The sequence below is a fragment of the Notechis scutatus genome, chromosome 2 (assembly GCF_049901735.1).
Source record: "Notechis scutatus isolate UNSWTSFEM ecotype Mainland chromosome 2, rNotScu1.2, whole genome shotgun sequence".
Classification (NCBI taxonomy): domain Eukaryota; kingdom Metazoa; phylum Chordata; class Lepidosauria; order Squamata; family Elapidae; genus Notechis; species Notechis scutatus.
In genome coordinates, this window is record NC_142010.1 from 11750026 (window position 1) to 11765630 (window position 15605).

Genomic DNA, 15605 nt, shown 5'->3' on the forward strand with positions numbered 1-15605 from the left:
GCCAGACAAGGAATAATGGATGGAAACTGAACAAGGAGAGATTTAACCTGGAAATAAGGAGAAACTTTTCTGACAGTGAGGACAATCAACCCATGGAACAGAAGTTGCCTTTGGAAGTTGTGGGAGCACCATCACTGGATGCTTTCAAGAAGAGATTGGACTGCCATCTGTCAGAAATGGTGTAGGGTCTCCTGTTTGGGCAGGGGGTTGGACTAGATGATCTATAAGGTTCCTTCCAACTCTGATTATCTGTTAGATCTGTATCTTGGAGGTCATCTAGTCCAACCCCCTGCTCGAGCAGGACAGTCTATTTTTCCAAATATTAGCCTCTACACCTAGGCTCGAACTCACAGCCTCCTGATTGTGAGGTGAGAGCTCCACCTCTAGGCCACTGGAGCTGATAGATAGAACTTATAATTTCAACAATCAATCAATCAAGCGGAAAGGGACCTTGAAGGCCTTTGTCCAGCCCGCTGCTCAATCAGAAGACTACACCATTCCAGACAAATGGCTATCCAGCCTCTTCTTAAAAACCCCCAGAGATGAAGCACTCATAGTGGTCAATGTCTGGAATACTCTACCCGACTCTGTAGTTTCTTCCCCAAACCCCAAAAACTTTAACCTTAGACTGTCTACTATTGACCTCACCCCTTTCCTAAGAGGCCTGTAGGGGGCGTGCATAAGCACACCAACGTGCCTACCGTCCCTGTCCTATTGTTTCTCTTATTCTTTTATTTTTCTTATATGTAACCATTTCATGTATTCACAACTATGTATACACTTATACTTATTATCTTGTAAACAATTGGCAAATCAAATAAATAAAAAAAAAAAAAAATTAAAAAAATAACGTCTAAAGGCAAAGCTGTTCGGCCAATTAATTGTCCTCACTGTTTACGTATTCACACGATCGAAGTCAAATACAGGTCATCCTCAACTTACGACCACAACGGAGTTCAAGATTTTGGTTGCTAAGTAAGAAATTTGTCAAGTGAGTGTTACCTCATTTTACTACTTTTCTCGCCACCTTTATTAAGTCAATCGCTGCAGTTCTAAAATTAGTCACATGGTGGTTAAATAAATATAGATTCCCCATTGACTTGGCTTGTCAGAAGTTCGCAAAAGGGGATTACACAACCCCATGAATTGTGAGGTAAAGCATCCCAATGTAAATTGCGTGGCCATGGAGATGCAACAATAGTCATGAGCGTGAAAATGGTCAAAAGTCACTTCAGTGCTGTCGTAAGTTCGAACGGTCACTACATGAACCGTTGTAAGTTGAGGTCTACCTGTAGAGTTGATAACAGATAATCAGAGTTGGAAGGGACCTTGTAGTTCATCTAGTCCAACCCCACCAGCCCAAGCGGGAGACCCTGCACCATTTCAAACAAATGGCAGTCCAATCTCTTCTTAAAGGTCTCAAGTGATGGCGCCCCCACAACTTCCGAGGGCAACTTCTGTTCCATCGGTTGATTGTTCTCCCTGTCAGAAAATTTCTCCTTATTTTCAAGTTAAATCTCTCCTTGGTCAGTTTCCATCCATTATTCCTTGTCTGGCCTTCGGGTGCCGTGGAAAATAGCTTCAATCCTTCCTCTCTGTGGCAGCCCCTCAAATATTGGAAGACCGCTATCGTGTCTCCCCTGGTCCTTCTCTTCACTAGACTGGCCAGGCCCAGTTCCTGCAACTGTTCTTCATATGTTTTAGTCTCCAGTCGCCTAATGGAAGGGGACCTCTGAGGTTTTCTAGTCCAGCCCACTGCTCAAGCAGACACCCTCTAGCATTTCAGACAAGGGACTGTCCAGTCTCTTCTTAAAAACCTCCAGTGTTGAAGCACCCACAACTTCTGAAGGCAAGCTGTTCCACTGGTTAATTGTCCTTGCTGTTATGTATTCACAGAAATGAAGACAAATATACCTGCCCAAGGATAATATTGCAGGATTTAATCTGACTCGGAAGACTAAACCTCTGGAGTGGTTCTGGTTGTGGTGACCTGGAGCTTGGCACAAAGGCAGCTCAGCCAGAGAATAAGTCTGGGTCCCTTTATTAGCTCCAATTTTGCCCCCAATGTCCCGGTTACCTTTCGGTCTGGAGAAAGAAACTCTCCCACGAACCTGCAACAGCCTTTGGCTGCAGATATTCCAATCCAAACATTGTAAACAGAAAACTTTAAATTATAAATCCAACAAGGCAAAATAAGGTAATCAACCCAGCAGGGCACGATAAGGAGTTCCAGAAGTGAAGTAACACAAGTAAATCAAACCCGTCGGGAGGCTGCCAGGAACTCATAACAGCAGCCAACACAAGATAAGATAAACTCAATGTTTGTTTCCGACAAACACCCCTCCCAACTGGTTCTTCTTTAAACTCCTTTCCCAGGTGTGCCTTGTGAAGGGAGTCAGGGCCCTTTCCTCCCCCGTACGCCACACAACCCATGTTGCTGTCTTCTCCATTCCTCCCTGCGTGCACTAGAATGAAGAGGAGGTGGGCCCAGGTCTTCCTCTGAACTCCCTCTCCCTAGTTCTACCTCTTCCCTGCTCTGCCCAGCCTGACTTTGCCCTTTCCCAGCCTCCTCCACAGCCGACGGGAACCACACTCCCACTCCCTGTCAGCTGTTCATCTTCCTCCTCGGATTCAGATTCTGACAGGGGCATGACACATCTATCTTTCTGTCTATATTGTTATTTATCTATCAGATTATCTATCTATTTTATGTACCATCCATCTTTTTATCTGTCTGTCTGTAATTTGTCATCTATCTATCTATCTATCTATCTATCTATCTATCTATCTATCTATCTATCTATCTATCTACCTACCTATCCATGTATTTATCTATCATCTATCAATGTCTATCAATGTCTATCAATGTCTATCTATCTATCTATCATCTATCTATCTATCTATCTATCTATCTATCTATCTATCTTCTATCATCTATCTTTTATCTATTGTATGTACCATCCATCTTTTTATCTGTCTGTCTGTAATTTGTCATCTACCTATCTATCTATCATCTAATCTATCAATGTCTATCATCTATCTATCCATCCATGTATCTATTTATCATCTATCAATGCCTATCATCTATCTATCATCTATATCTATATCAAGCTATCTGTCATCTATATCTATCTATCTATAGATAGATGATAGACATTGATAGATTAGATGATTGATAAATAGATGCATCTTCAAAGAGCTGCGACCCCAAGACAATTAAAAATGGCGTCCCTTTCTTGGTCAACTTCAGATGTTTCTTCTGATTTACCTAGGTCCATTTCTGATGGGCTGATGACACACTTGGCCAGAAAAAAAAGGGCACTTTGTATGTTAGAAACAGATGGGGAATCCCACATAAAAGAGGCTGTGTGGATAGGCAGCAATTAGGCAACAATTAGCCAATTCCATCTTGTCCTCCAGATGTTTGTAATGGAAGGAAGGATCAGGAAAAGGGGCAGAAATAACTGCAAATTTAGTTTACCCAAGATGTTCCACTTGGTTGTCCATTTCCTAGATTTGACTGCAGGATAGTCCTAAATTACTTAAACTACTTCAAAATCAATCGAACCAACATTTACACTAATCCATTTTAGCATGCTGTGCAAATATAGTTAATCACTCCGTGTTTGACTTACTTGGCTGAGGAGTCAGAAGCAGAATAGAGCTGGAAGGGACCCTGGAGGTCTTCTAGTCCAGCCCCCTGCCCAAGCAGGAGAACTTATACCATTTCAGACAAGTGGCTGTCCAGCCTCTTCTTCAAAACCTCCAGGGAGCAACTATGGAAACTTCAGGACTTGTGGACTTCAATTCCCAGAAGTCCTAAGCTAGCCATGTTCATCATGAGCCATGCTGGCTCAGGAATTCTGGGAGTTGAAGTCCACAGGTCATAAAGTTGCCATAGTCCCCCCTCCCCCCAATGCTCTGTGAACCCAGCCATTAAAAAAAGCCCAATAGCAGACATTTAAACAAAAAATGGAGGAGATACTACCAATTTAACAAAGGCAAGGTCATAGGCATATTCCCTATGAAGAAACTCCCACTTAAAAGTTTTTGTTTTGTTTATGTATGTAAATAAAAATAAATGAGTTCAATGTAAATCAATTCATTTATTGACTTGTAAATAAATCTCTTCCCCCGAATAGCAATTCTGCCATTTGATTTCATCCCTCCAAACCATACACTCGCAAAACACCTGGCCAAGAGGACAGCAGCTGCAACTACTTTAATAAAGATCAGGAACACCTTGTCAGAGTATATTCATGTACTGGAGTAGAGCATGGTTATCAAGGTCAGCCAATGAATAAGCATAGCAATTAAGTCAGCCAAGGAGAACTGTTTGTAAACTGAAACTAGAAGTAGCCTAGGCGTGGCTCTATAGTAAGCTCTGCAGTTTTGAAGCTATGTTGAGCTCTGAGTCTGTCTATTGAAGATGAAATTAACTTACTTGCTTGCCTGCTGAACTAAAGTCAAACCGATGTTTGTTTTTGAGCTCCTGAGTTGCCGCTGAAGTTACTTGCAGCACGTTTCTGTCTGAGTTTGCTCCATGTTGGAGAAATCTACAACTAATTTGTAAAATCTAACCTGTTTCTCCAACAATATGGCTTCTCCCCAGTAGGAAGTCCCAGCATGTTTTATAGGTATGAAATGAAATTAAGCCCCTCCCCCAATTAAGGCCTATATTAAAACATGCAAAATGGGGGAATGGTGGGGTGGGGCTTGCCGTTAGGAAGTACTTTTGTTGCACACCTGGATACTGCCTGTGTTGACCCCGATACAAAGTGCCCCACCAACGCCGAGGTCAACATCCAAGCCATCGCCGCCCGCCCGCCTGAAGATGCAAGGGGGGGGAAATTAAGTCACCCCCCGAAAAGACAGCCTAGCCATTTTTTCGGGGCTCCAAAAAAAAAAAAAAAAAAAAGACCCGGCCTTATTATATGAGAAACACGGTATTTATTATGTTTATAAAGATGTTAAATGAAGCATCAGCCATCTGTATTTATTTTTCTGGCGCTAAATTAACGCTGCAAAACTATGAACACACCTAAAAAGGTTTACACAGCGGCCTCGTACTCAGCATAAGTTGTTATAAGCTGCAGCACATTTTAAGTATTATGATAATCCAGGGAGAACATCTGTATTCTTGACTTTGGCCACTTTTAAGGTATGTGGACTGCAGCTCCCCAGCTGGAATTCTGGGAGTTAAAGAGTCCACATATCTTCAAGTTGCCAAGGGTAAAAAAGGCCGCACTAGAGATGTAAGGGCTGTCAGGGAATACAGGAGTTTGTGGATTCAAATTCTACAAAAAGAGCACAGATGTTTGAACACTTCAAGAGGGAAGATTCTGTCAGCAATTCTAATTAGGATCAATTTCTAGACACCAAAGTCAACCGGTACAGGGAACATGGTCCGACACATTGGATACACAAAAGAGAACATGTTCTAACACAACTCCCAGCTGGCTGAGTATTCTGGGAGTTGGGAGTCCACAAGTCTTAAAGCCGCCAAGTTTGGGGAACGCTGTTCTAACAAGAACACAAAGTGCTTACATCCGCATATCCTATCTTGATTCACCTGTGCATCTTGCAAGCATGGAAAAATTGAACTCTGCAACCAGCGAGCAGAAATTACGTTCGTCACAGCGTTGTGATGTTTACCTGCCCAGTCACCAAGCAGCATTGATCCCAGCTGGAGGTTGTTGCAGCTGTACAGATCGTTTTAAAAAATTACAGGTAGTCCCGAAGGTTCTTTTTCCAAGAGGCAACTGGAACTTCCTGGTTTTTCTTTGAAGACATTTTGCTTCTCATCCAAGAAGCTTCATCAGCTCTGAATGGAAGAAGCTTCTTCCATGAGAAGTGAAGCCAGAGGTGAGTATTCAGCCGGTTATGACCAGTTCTGGAGAACCTGTAGCGGAAATTTTGAGTAGTTCGGAGAACCGGCAAATACCACCTCTGACTGGCCCCGCCCCCATCTATTCTCTGCCTCCCAAGTCCCAGCTGATTGGCTGGGTCTTCTTTGGTTGCCCTACACAGGAGAACGGAGCTGGAAAGCAGGTTAGTGGGGTGGGGAGGAAATGGAGATTTTGCAGTAACCTTCCCCTGCCATGCCCACCAAGCCACACCCACAGAACCAGTAGTTAAAGAAATTGAATCCCACCGACACCGTCTCTGTTTCAATAAGTTTAATTTGGTGCCTTATCTCTCTCTCTCTGCCTCCCTCCCTCCCTCTCTCACACACACACATACATACACACACACACAGAGACAGAGTATGCTTTTCACTGGAAATTCTTTTCCATTCCATCATTACCAAATCCTAGATCCTGGGTTGTGCCATGTTCCTATGTGGATTCTCTAATTAGCATTCTCCCTTAAACTTGCTTTTATTAATGTGTGAGCTACCATAGCCACGGTGGTGCATTGGTTAGAGTGCAGTACTGCAGGCTACTTCCGCTGACTGACTGCAATTTGGCAGTTCAAATCTCACCAGGCTCAAGGTTGACTCTGCCTTTCCATCCTTCCGAGGTGGGTAAAACGAGGACCCAGATTGTTGGGAGCAATATGCTGACTGTGTAAAACCACTTTGAGAGGGCTGTAAAGCACTATAAAGCACTATATAAGTCTAAGTGCTATTGCATTTTTGCACCTTGTGCCAAAAGGATATACTCAGGCTAAGAACACCGGTATCCTCTCTCTTAAATAAGAGTTGTGTGATGCCTCCAAGAATTGCTATGAGGTTGAAGATTTTACCTCACTGAGAACTTTAATACAGAACGTCGCCAAAGGTGCTTTCCAAAAGGCAACGGGATTTTATTGGTTTAAAAAAAAACATTTTGATACTAATCTAAGAAGCTTTTTCAAAACTGAAGAAGCTTCTTGTATCAGAAGTGAAATGTTTTCAAAAATCAAACCAAAAGAAGAAAAAGTCCTGTTGACTTTTCGGAAAAAACACCTTTGGGACAACCATGGCCTGGATGATTGAGAATCTCTGTAGACACTTCATGGGGAACGAAGGGTCAGGAAGAGGCTTTTAGAATTTAAATGATCTCATCTAAACCCACATATCCACAGGAATCCTGATCAAAACACCCATAAGAAATATCTTTCCAGATCCTTTTTTGAATACATTCAGTGAAAGGTTGTCCGGCATACCGTATATACTCGAGTATAAGTCGACCGAATATAAGCCGAGGCACCTAATTTTACACAAAAACTGGGAAAACTTATTGACTCAGTATAAGCCGAGGGTGGGAAATGCAGCAGCTACTGGTAAATTTCAAAAATAAAAATAATTAATTTGGGAAACGATCTCACTATCATGAAAGGTTTAATTGATTCACTAACCCAAAAGAAGAAGATGATGATGACAGCGGAGGCAGGAGTCATTCTCTTCCCCTCCCTCGGAGGCCCCCTGAGTCAGGAGTCACTACCGCCGGCGCGGCCCCAGTCCCGCCACCTCAGGAAGGAAAGGCAAAGCGCTTTTGCCTTTCCCTTCCCGGCTGGGGCTGTTGGGAGTCGCTGCCGCCGGAGGCCGCGACTCCACACCATTTTTTTCAGAGGGAATCTGACTCGAGTATAAGCCGAGGGGATTTTTCAGCACAAAAATGGGCTGAAAAACTAGGCTTATACTCGAGTATATACAGTAATTAGTTCAACCTTGCAAGCTTTCTTACTCATGACGAATGGTTTGGAGCAGGGGTGGGATTCAAAATCCCAGCAACCAATTATCTGCCCAGTTGCTGGGTGAGCATGGCCATTGGCTTACCAGAACTTCGGGCCGTTTTTCGCCTTCCCCAGAGTCCGGAAGCCTCCTTTGGGCCTCTATGAGAGGGTGAAAACAGCCTCTGCCAGGCTCCGGAGGGTCTCCGGAAGCCGGAAACAGGCCCGTTTCTGGACTTCCGGAACTTCCGGTTCAACCTGTTGTTGTTTTTTTGCCTTCCCAGAGCCTCCCGCGGATCCTATATTTTACCTGCATCCAAAATGGGCCGCATAGAGACTTCTGGGGAGGGGAGGGTTGGGTGGGGCCAGCTAGTTGAACCAGATGTAAATTTAACATCCGGTTCACGCTAACCAGGCTGAACCGGCTGAATCCCACCCCTTGGTTTGAAGTTTCCTGGCATTTATCTGAAATCTACTTTACGAACATTCGTTCGTCTACCTAGCACCCCGAAATGTAAGGGAACAAGCCATCATGAGTAGGGCCAGGAGTTTTCCTTACAAATATAAGGAAGCGGACATCTTTAGAGGTTCTTCAAGTCCTCTCCTAGACATTTGCTTTTTGAGAACATCAGTTAGGTGCCCCACAAGCACGCTCTTTCATATGTTTCCTCAAACTTCTTGCCCTATAGAAGCTTTCCCCACTTTGATAACATTGATATGGTCATTTTCAAGTATGAGTTCTTGAATGATATTAAGGTTCTCTCTGGCATGGATTCTCTGATGCCTCTTCAAATTTCCTCTCTCGTTGAAGCATTTCTGACAGTGAGAACATTTGAACGGCTTCTCGCCTGTGTGAATTCGTTGGTGTTTCTTCAACGTTCCCAACCGGTTGAAGCCCTTCCCACACTGAGAACATTTGTAGGGTCTTTCACCAGTGTGGGTTCTTTGATGTCTCTTCAGGATTCCCGCCAGGCTGAAACATTTTCCACACTGGGAACATGTGTATGGCCTTTCTCCAGTGTGAGTCCTTAGATGCCTCTTCAGGATTCCCGTCTCTCGGAAGCATTTCCCACACTGAGTGCATTTGTAGGTCTCTCCAGTATGAATCCTCTGGTGCATCTTCAAACAGTTGGTGTGACTGAAGCATTTCCCGCACTGGGAACATTTGTAGGGTCTCTCTCCGGTGTGAATCCTTTGATGGGTCTTCAGGTTGCCCGACTGGTTGAAGCATTTCCCACAGTGGGAACATTTGTATGGCTTCTCCCCGGTGTGAATTTTCTGGTGCTGTTTCCAGTATTTGGCTTTATTGAAGCCCTTCCCACAGTGGGAACACTCGTACCATTCCTCTTCGGGATTACACACCGGGAATCTGTTTAGTGAGTTTGGGTTAGTCAAGGTTTTCTCATATTCGGGAGAATTATTACGTGTTTTCCCAAGATCGTTCAAATTATCCCCTGTTCCTTTATCAGAGATTTCAACTCTTTGCTCACTTCGGATGTGTTTCTCCTCTTGACTCCTCATGGAAGTATGCTGGTAGCTGTCCTCAACCCTTTGTGGACATTGCTCCAATTTTTCCACAGAAGATACAGGATTCAGTTCCAGTTGATAGTGGTATCTTCTATCATGTTGGGAGAATAAGGGCGTATTACTCTGCTTGCACGTGGTGGCCTTTTCAATAAGAGCAGAAGTAAATTCCTGTTGAAGCGAAGTATGGACGGGCTTCAGCTGCTGCTCTCTTGACTTGCAACCTCCTTCTTCCATTTCTACTTTTATTGGCAGATTCCCAGAACTAAACTTTTGATCTCTCCATCGTGTTGATTTCGGTTCCTCTCCTCGATTCTCCATTTTGATCTCTGTTCCCAGTCTGCTCTCTACAGAGGAAGGGAAAGAAATGTTAACAATGAGATTAGTTGCTTCCAAAGTCTTTTCTTATCTGCTTCTGAATGATTTTTCCTTCCAATGACTATATTTTTGGCTCAATGATTACTGGTATATTAAAATCCCTCCTGACCAGTAAACTCAACTTGGGCAACTTTAAGGTAAGTGGACTTCAACTCCCAGTATTCTGGGAGTTAAAGTCTGCACAGCTTAAAGTTGTCAAGGTTCAGAAACACTGATAATAATAATAATAATAATAATAATAATAATAATAATAATAATAATAATAATAATAATAATAATAATAAAATAAATATAAATATAAATATAAATATAAATATAAATAATATAAATATAAATATAAATATAAATATAAATATACATCATGATACATCACAAAGTCCTGAACGCTTGGGAAGTGTTCGACTAGTGTTTTGTGATAAAACCAAACCCAGCATAGTTATCTAGTTTGATGTGTACACCATCGTTTTGTGTGTATAATAATAATAATAATAATAATAATAATAATAATACCACCTTAACAGTTCCTAGGTCCTTGATTAGGATTTGAGCTTTTGAGCTACCAACCAGCCCCGAAGGCTGTGAATCTCACTAAAGATTAAATAATAATAATAATAATAATAACAATAATAATAGAGGAACAACAACAAAACAACAACAAAAACAAAAACAAAAACAAAAACAAAAACAATAATAATAATAATAATAATAATAATAATAATAATAATAATAATAATAATAATAATAATAATAATAATAATAATAATAATAAACAACTCCTGAAAGCCTGGCTGCATTATTACTTGGTTCCTTCTCAAGCTAGAGTTAGACTTCTCCACAACTGCCCATAGTTGTCAAAGGCATACCAACGCGGTGAAGGGATTGATGGGTAAGCGGAAGGTTGCAAATGGATGCAGGTGGGCCAACACACAACCCTTCCCAAGTCTTAACTATGTGTTATGTGGAGAATGCATGTGCTGCATTCTGATTGGTTGGCTTTCTGTTGGGAGGCGGGAGGAAGGCAAGGCACCTTCAAACAACAAAATGGAGCTTCTAGACTTGCCGACAAAATGAGATTTCTGTGATGTACTTGATAAAATATTACAAAAAGCAGGAGGAAACAGCCCAATCGTGGATGGAAATTGGAAGACCTCTGGAGGAAAAAAGAGACCAAATAAACTTGATTTACATTTTTATGCTGTTTACATTGGTGTGAATAGAACAGAACAGAATACCTGAGTTAGAAGGGATCTTGAAGGTCTTCTAGCCCAACCTCCTGCTCAGGCAGGAAACCTATACCATTTCAGACAAATCATTGTCCAACGTATTCCTTAAAACTTCTAGCGTTGGAGCATTCACAACTTCTGGAGGTAGGATTAATTGTTCTGTTAGGAAATTTCTCCTTGTATCTAGGTTGCTTCTCTCCTTGGTTAATTTCCATCCGTTGCTTCTTGTCCTGCCCTCAGATGCTTTGGAGAATAGCTTGACTCCCTCTTCTTTGGGGCAGCCCCTGAGATATTGGAACACTGCTATCATTTCTCCCCTGATCCTTCTTTTCATTAGACTAGATATACCCAGTTCCTGCAGCCGTTCTTTATATTTTAGCCTCTCTAGTCCCCTAATTATCTTTGTTGCTCTTCTCTGCACTTTTTCTAGAGTCTCAACATCTTTTTTAACCGTGGCGACCAAAACTGGATGCAGTATTCGAAGTGTGGCCTCACAAAGGCATTGTATTATGTTTACCAAGGGATTCTATTATGTTTAAAGGGGTTATGTCTGTTAAATATGCGTGTCAACTCATAAAAATATTTCTATTGTCTTTTCAGAGTTGCCAACAGAAAGGGAGGGGGAGAAAGGGGGTTGAAAGAGCAGTGCGACAGCTTGGAAATCAAAAGTGCATTCCATAAATCGTTTTTCAAAGATAGTAACTAGGTGACTGAAGTTCCTGCCGTGCAAAATTCTAACTGGAAAACATGATTGATGACTCTGGGTTATGGATGTGACTCATTGGAGAATATGAATTATGATACACCCAGGGGGTGGGGGAAAACCAGGGTCAAGGGTGATAATGAATTATGTGTCTCAGAGTCGACTACACCCAGGCAGTGCTGGATATGTTAACTCCCAATAAATCCTTTTGAAGTTTTGGAAGTTTGGCTTGAGACTCATAATTTAATTAGGGGTAACTGCCGGAATCCTGACAGCGTGTCTGTCTGCTTGGATAACCCTTTGCACAAACCATATCATTACAGCCCGAGGATCTCACTCCAAGTCCTGCAGAGCAAAATTCCTTGGATTCAACCTTGGATACAGAGGGCATTACATCCACACCACACTTCACATCCTGGGATTCAGGTGTCTTCCCACTGCACAGCAGTGATGAGGAGAAGGAAGGGTCAACCAGTGTAGCCACTGTGTTACTCATAAAGGCAGCAGCCCCTCAGTCAGGAAAAAGAAGGAAGGAGACAGGAAAGGATGAGGTACTGGACACTATTGTCACTCTGCACCAGGCCAGAGGTGGGTATTCAGCAGATTCTGACCAGTTCTGGAGAACCGGTAGCAGAAATTTTGAGTAGTTCGGAGATCCAGCAAATACCCCTTTGACTGCCCCCCGCTCATCTATTCTCTGCCTCCCGAGTCCCAGCTGATTGGCTGGGACTTCTTTTGTTGCCCTGCACAGGAGAATGGAGCTGGAAAGCAGGTTAATGGGGTGAGGAGGGAATGGGGATTCTTCCCCCAGGACTGGAGAGGGAATGAAGATTTTACAGTATCCCTCCCCTGCCATGCCCACCAAGCCACACCACATCCATCAAGCCACACCCACAGAACCGGTAGTAAAAATTTTTTTGAATCCCACCACCGCATCAGGCCAGGAGCAGCTTCAAGCTGCAATGGTGTCACAATCACGAGTGTGCAACTTCAGCATTGTTGTTGCAATCTCTTTGCGGCAACTTCCACCAGAAAGGGTAGAAGTAACAAAATCCCTAATTCTTCCCAGTGCTTGCTGATGCTCACTCCCAATAGTTCTGACCATTCAACAAAACGGTTTCATTTTTTACTGCTGGGAAATCCATTTTGCATTTATGTTTTGTATTTTTGAGTTTGATACATTTTGTTCTGACGGTTTAAAATGATTTATGTTTTGCACTCCTTTTTTTTACATCTATACATTGCACTTCTACAGCTGTCTGGTTTGGTACAGGTAGAGACTTCAACAGATAGTTAGGATTGCAGAAAAAACCATCGTAACTAGCCTGCTTTCCACCAAGAGCCTCATATATTGCATGCACGAAGGAGGACTGAGGAAGTATCTACAGACACCCTTCGCATCCTGGACATAGAACTGTTTCAACTCCTCCCCTCGTCACACCACCATAGGGCATTGCATGCAAAAACAACCGGGCACAAAATCATTTTTTTCCCCTCGTGCCATCACTCTGCTAACACCTAATTCCCACAGCACTGTCTTATGCCTAAATAGATTTACCCATGTGGTATGGCTGTATTTTTATCTTTCTCATTTGTTCCACCTTGTTCTCTTGTTGGCATCATTATTATGATTATGATTACATTATTATTCTGATTATTATTATTGTTTTGCATGTACACTGATAGCTTATGCACTGGAGACGAATTCCTTGTGTGTCTAATCACATTTGGCCAATGAAATATTCTATTCTATTTATATTACACTACAATAGTACTAAATGAAGGCCAAAATAAATTACTCTATCCACCTGTGATAAGGTATTTGCGAAGTTTTTTTGCTATGAAAAGGAATGTAGATTAGAATTTTGTTAGTTTTAGTCAGCATTACTTGTTGTTACAACTGTTATTTAAATTACCTGTTGGTTTATAGTAGATTTCTGGCTTTTGGTTTTGTTAAAAAAAAATCTCTAACATTTTTATATGTAGAAAAAGGTAAAGCAAAACTTGGTTTATATTCAAGACAAAACACTGACCAAGATATTTCTGTTCGAAAATTTATTGACAGTGACATTTAAGTTGTGTGGGTACGTAGTTTAGGCAGTGTCAATTCTCTGCTACATTTACACTTTGGTGTAGTAGGCCACACCTCAACACTGCATTCTGCCAGGGCGCCTTCCCTGCTGGAGCCTGGAAAAACTGCACCAGATCCTTGCAGATTCCTGCAGCCGCATGTGATGGTCTGGTGGTCAATGGAAGTCAAGACCAACTGCTTCCTCCGTTCTCCCTCCTGTATCCCAGCAGATACTGAAACAGTGTTTTACAAATTTTGGTGGTGCGTATCTTGCTATCAGTATGTTGGTGGCATCGGTATTGATGAGATAATTGCGAAGAGTAACACATGCCTTGACAGTATCCGTGACTTTTATTTGGAAGAAAGTCCTTGGGCCGTCCAAGAATCCGCCATCTTGTAGCCAAAGAAACTCTCTATGGTCCGACTTGGCTCTCGAGTGACAGTAGTTATACAAAGTGAGCCCGCCTCTCGAGACTGGAATCTGGAGGAGAAAAAAATTGAACAGTATTATTACTCAAAGTATTAGATGAAGAGATAATTTCAGCATTGATCGCCCTCAATTTTGGTATCAGCATTCAAAAAAAATTGTGGCTTAAACATAAAGTGACATGTAGGTAACCCTGGACTTATGACCACAATTGAGCTTAAAATTTATGTTGCTAAGCAAGACTGTCATTAAGTGAGTAAGTAGTAAGGCTGTATTACTATTCTTCTTCTCCTCATCCTTCCTATTACCTATCTCTTCCCACTTATAACTATAACCGTATTGCTTGTATCTTTATAATTTATATTGTTTTATTTGTTCCCTAGTATGATCTGATCGCTTATTAGTAACCTATGTATGATCTGATTGCTTATTACTAACCTATGTATGGTCTGATTGCTTATTACAAACCTATGTATGATCTGATTGCTTATTAGTAACCTATGACTATGACTAAGTATTGTATGAATGTATTGATGAATGTATTTTTTTCTTTATGTACACTGAGAGCATTTGCACCAAGACAAATTCCTTGTGTGTCCAATCACACTTGGCCAATAAAGAATTCCTATTCTATTCTATTCTGCCCCATTTCACGACCCTTTGCCACAGCTGTTAAGCGAACCGCTGAAATTAAGTTAGTACCACGGTTGTAAAGTGAAACTTGGCTTCCCCATTGACTTTGCTTGTCAGAAGGTCGCAAAAGGGGATCACGTGCCCTCCCCCCCGGGACACTGCAAACCATCGTAAATACGAACCAGCTGCCAAGCATCTGAATTTTGATCATGTGACCCTCGGGATGCCACAACGGTTATGTGAAAAAAAACAAAAAACGGTCATTGGTCATTCTTTCCAGTGTCGTCGTAACGTTGAATAGTCAAGTGGTCATAAGTCAAGGACTACCTGCGTTAGCAAACATGCAGTTTAATAAACCCACCTTTGGAATGGCTTCCTGAGGTTCACGTGCAGAGAGGAAAGGCTGTAACACCAACGGCGATATGTGGCATTTTAATTTTGTCCCCGGAAGATCACCAGGTGGTGGAAAGTCCAGTTTTGCCTTTGAGCAGGACTCTGTCAAGGTTCCTCTCTTGAAAAACACCGCCTGTCAACTCATAAAATATTTCTATGGTCTTTTTAGAGTTGCCAACAGAAAGGGAGAGGGGAGCAGTGCGGCAGCTTGCAAAACCAAAAGTGCATTCCATAAATGTTTTCAAAGATAGTAACTAGGTGACTGAAGTTTCTGCCATGCAAAATTCTAATTGGAGAGTATGATATGATTAATGACTCTCGGCTATGGATGTGTCCCATTGGAGAATATGAATGATGTGTCTCAGAGTCAACTACACCCAGGCAGCACCGGCATGTTTACTCCTAATAAATCTTCTTTTTAGCTTTGAAAATCCGGCTAGAGACTCATGATTTAAATGGGGGTAACAACTGGAGCCCTGACACCGCCATCGCTCCCTTGTCCATATGTACCCATGTCAACCACAGTGAATTTGTACTGGGCATCATTACACATGACCATCAGCACTACGGAATGATGTCCTCTGTACTTTAAAATAT

General features: G+C 42.1%; 1 protein-coding gene across 1 annotated transcript in view; it reads right to left on the minus strand.

The window, feature by feature from the left end:
* Positions 1-7646: 7646 nt before the first annotated feature.
* The window catches only part of LOC148131754 (uncharacterized), a 28466-nt gene continuing 20507 nt past the window's right edge, over positions 7647-15605 (minus strand). The window contains exon 6 of the mRNA XM_087952987.1: positions 7647-9527. Coding sequence (XP_087809113.1) covers positions 8326-9527 — 1202 coding nt within the window. The 3' untranslated portion in view covers positions 7647-8325. The remainder of the gene's footprint in view (positions 9528-15605) is intronic.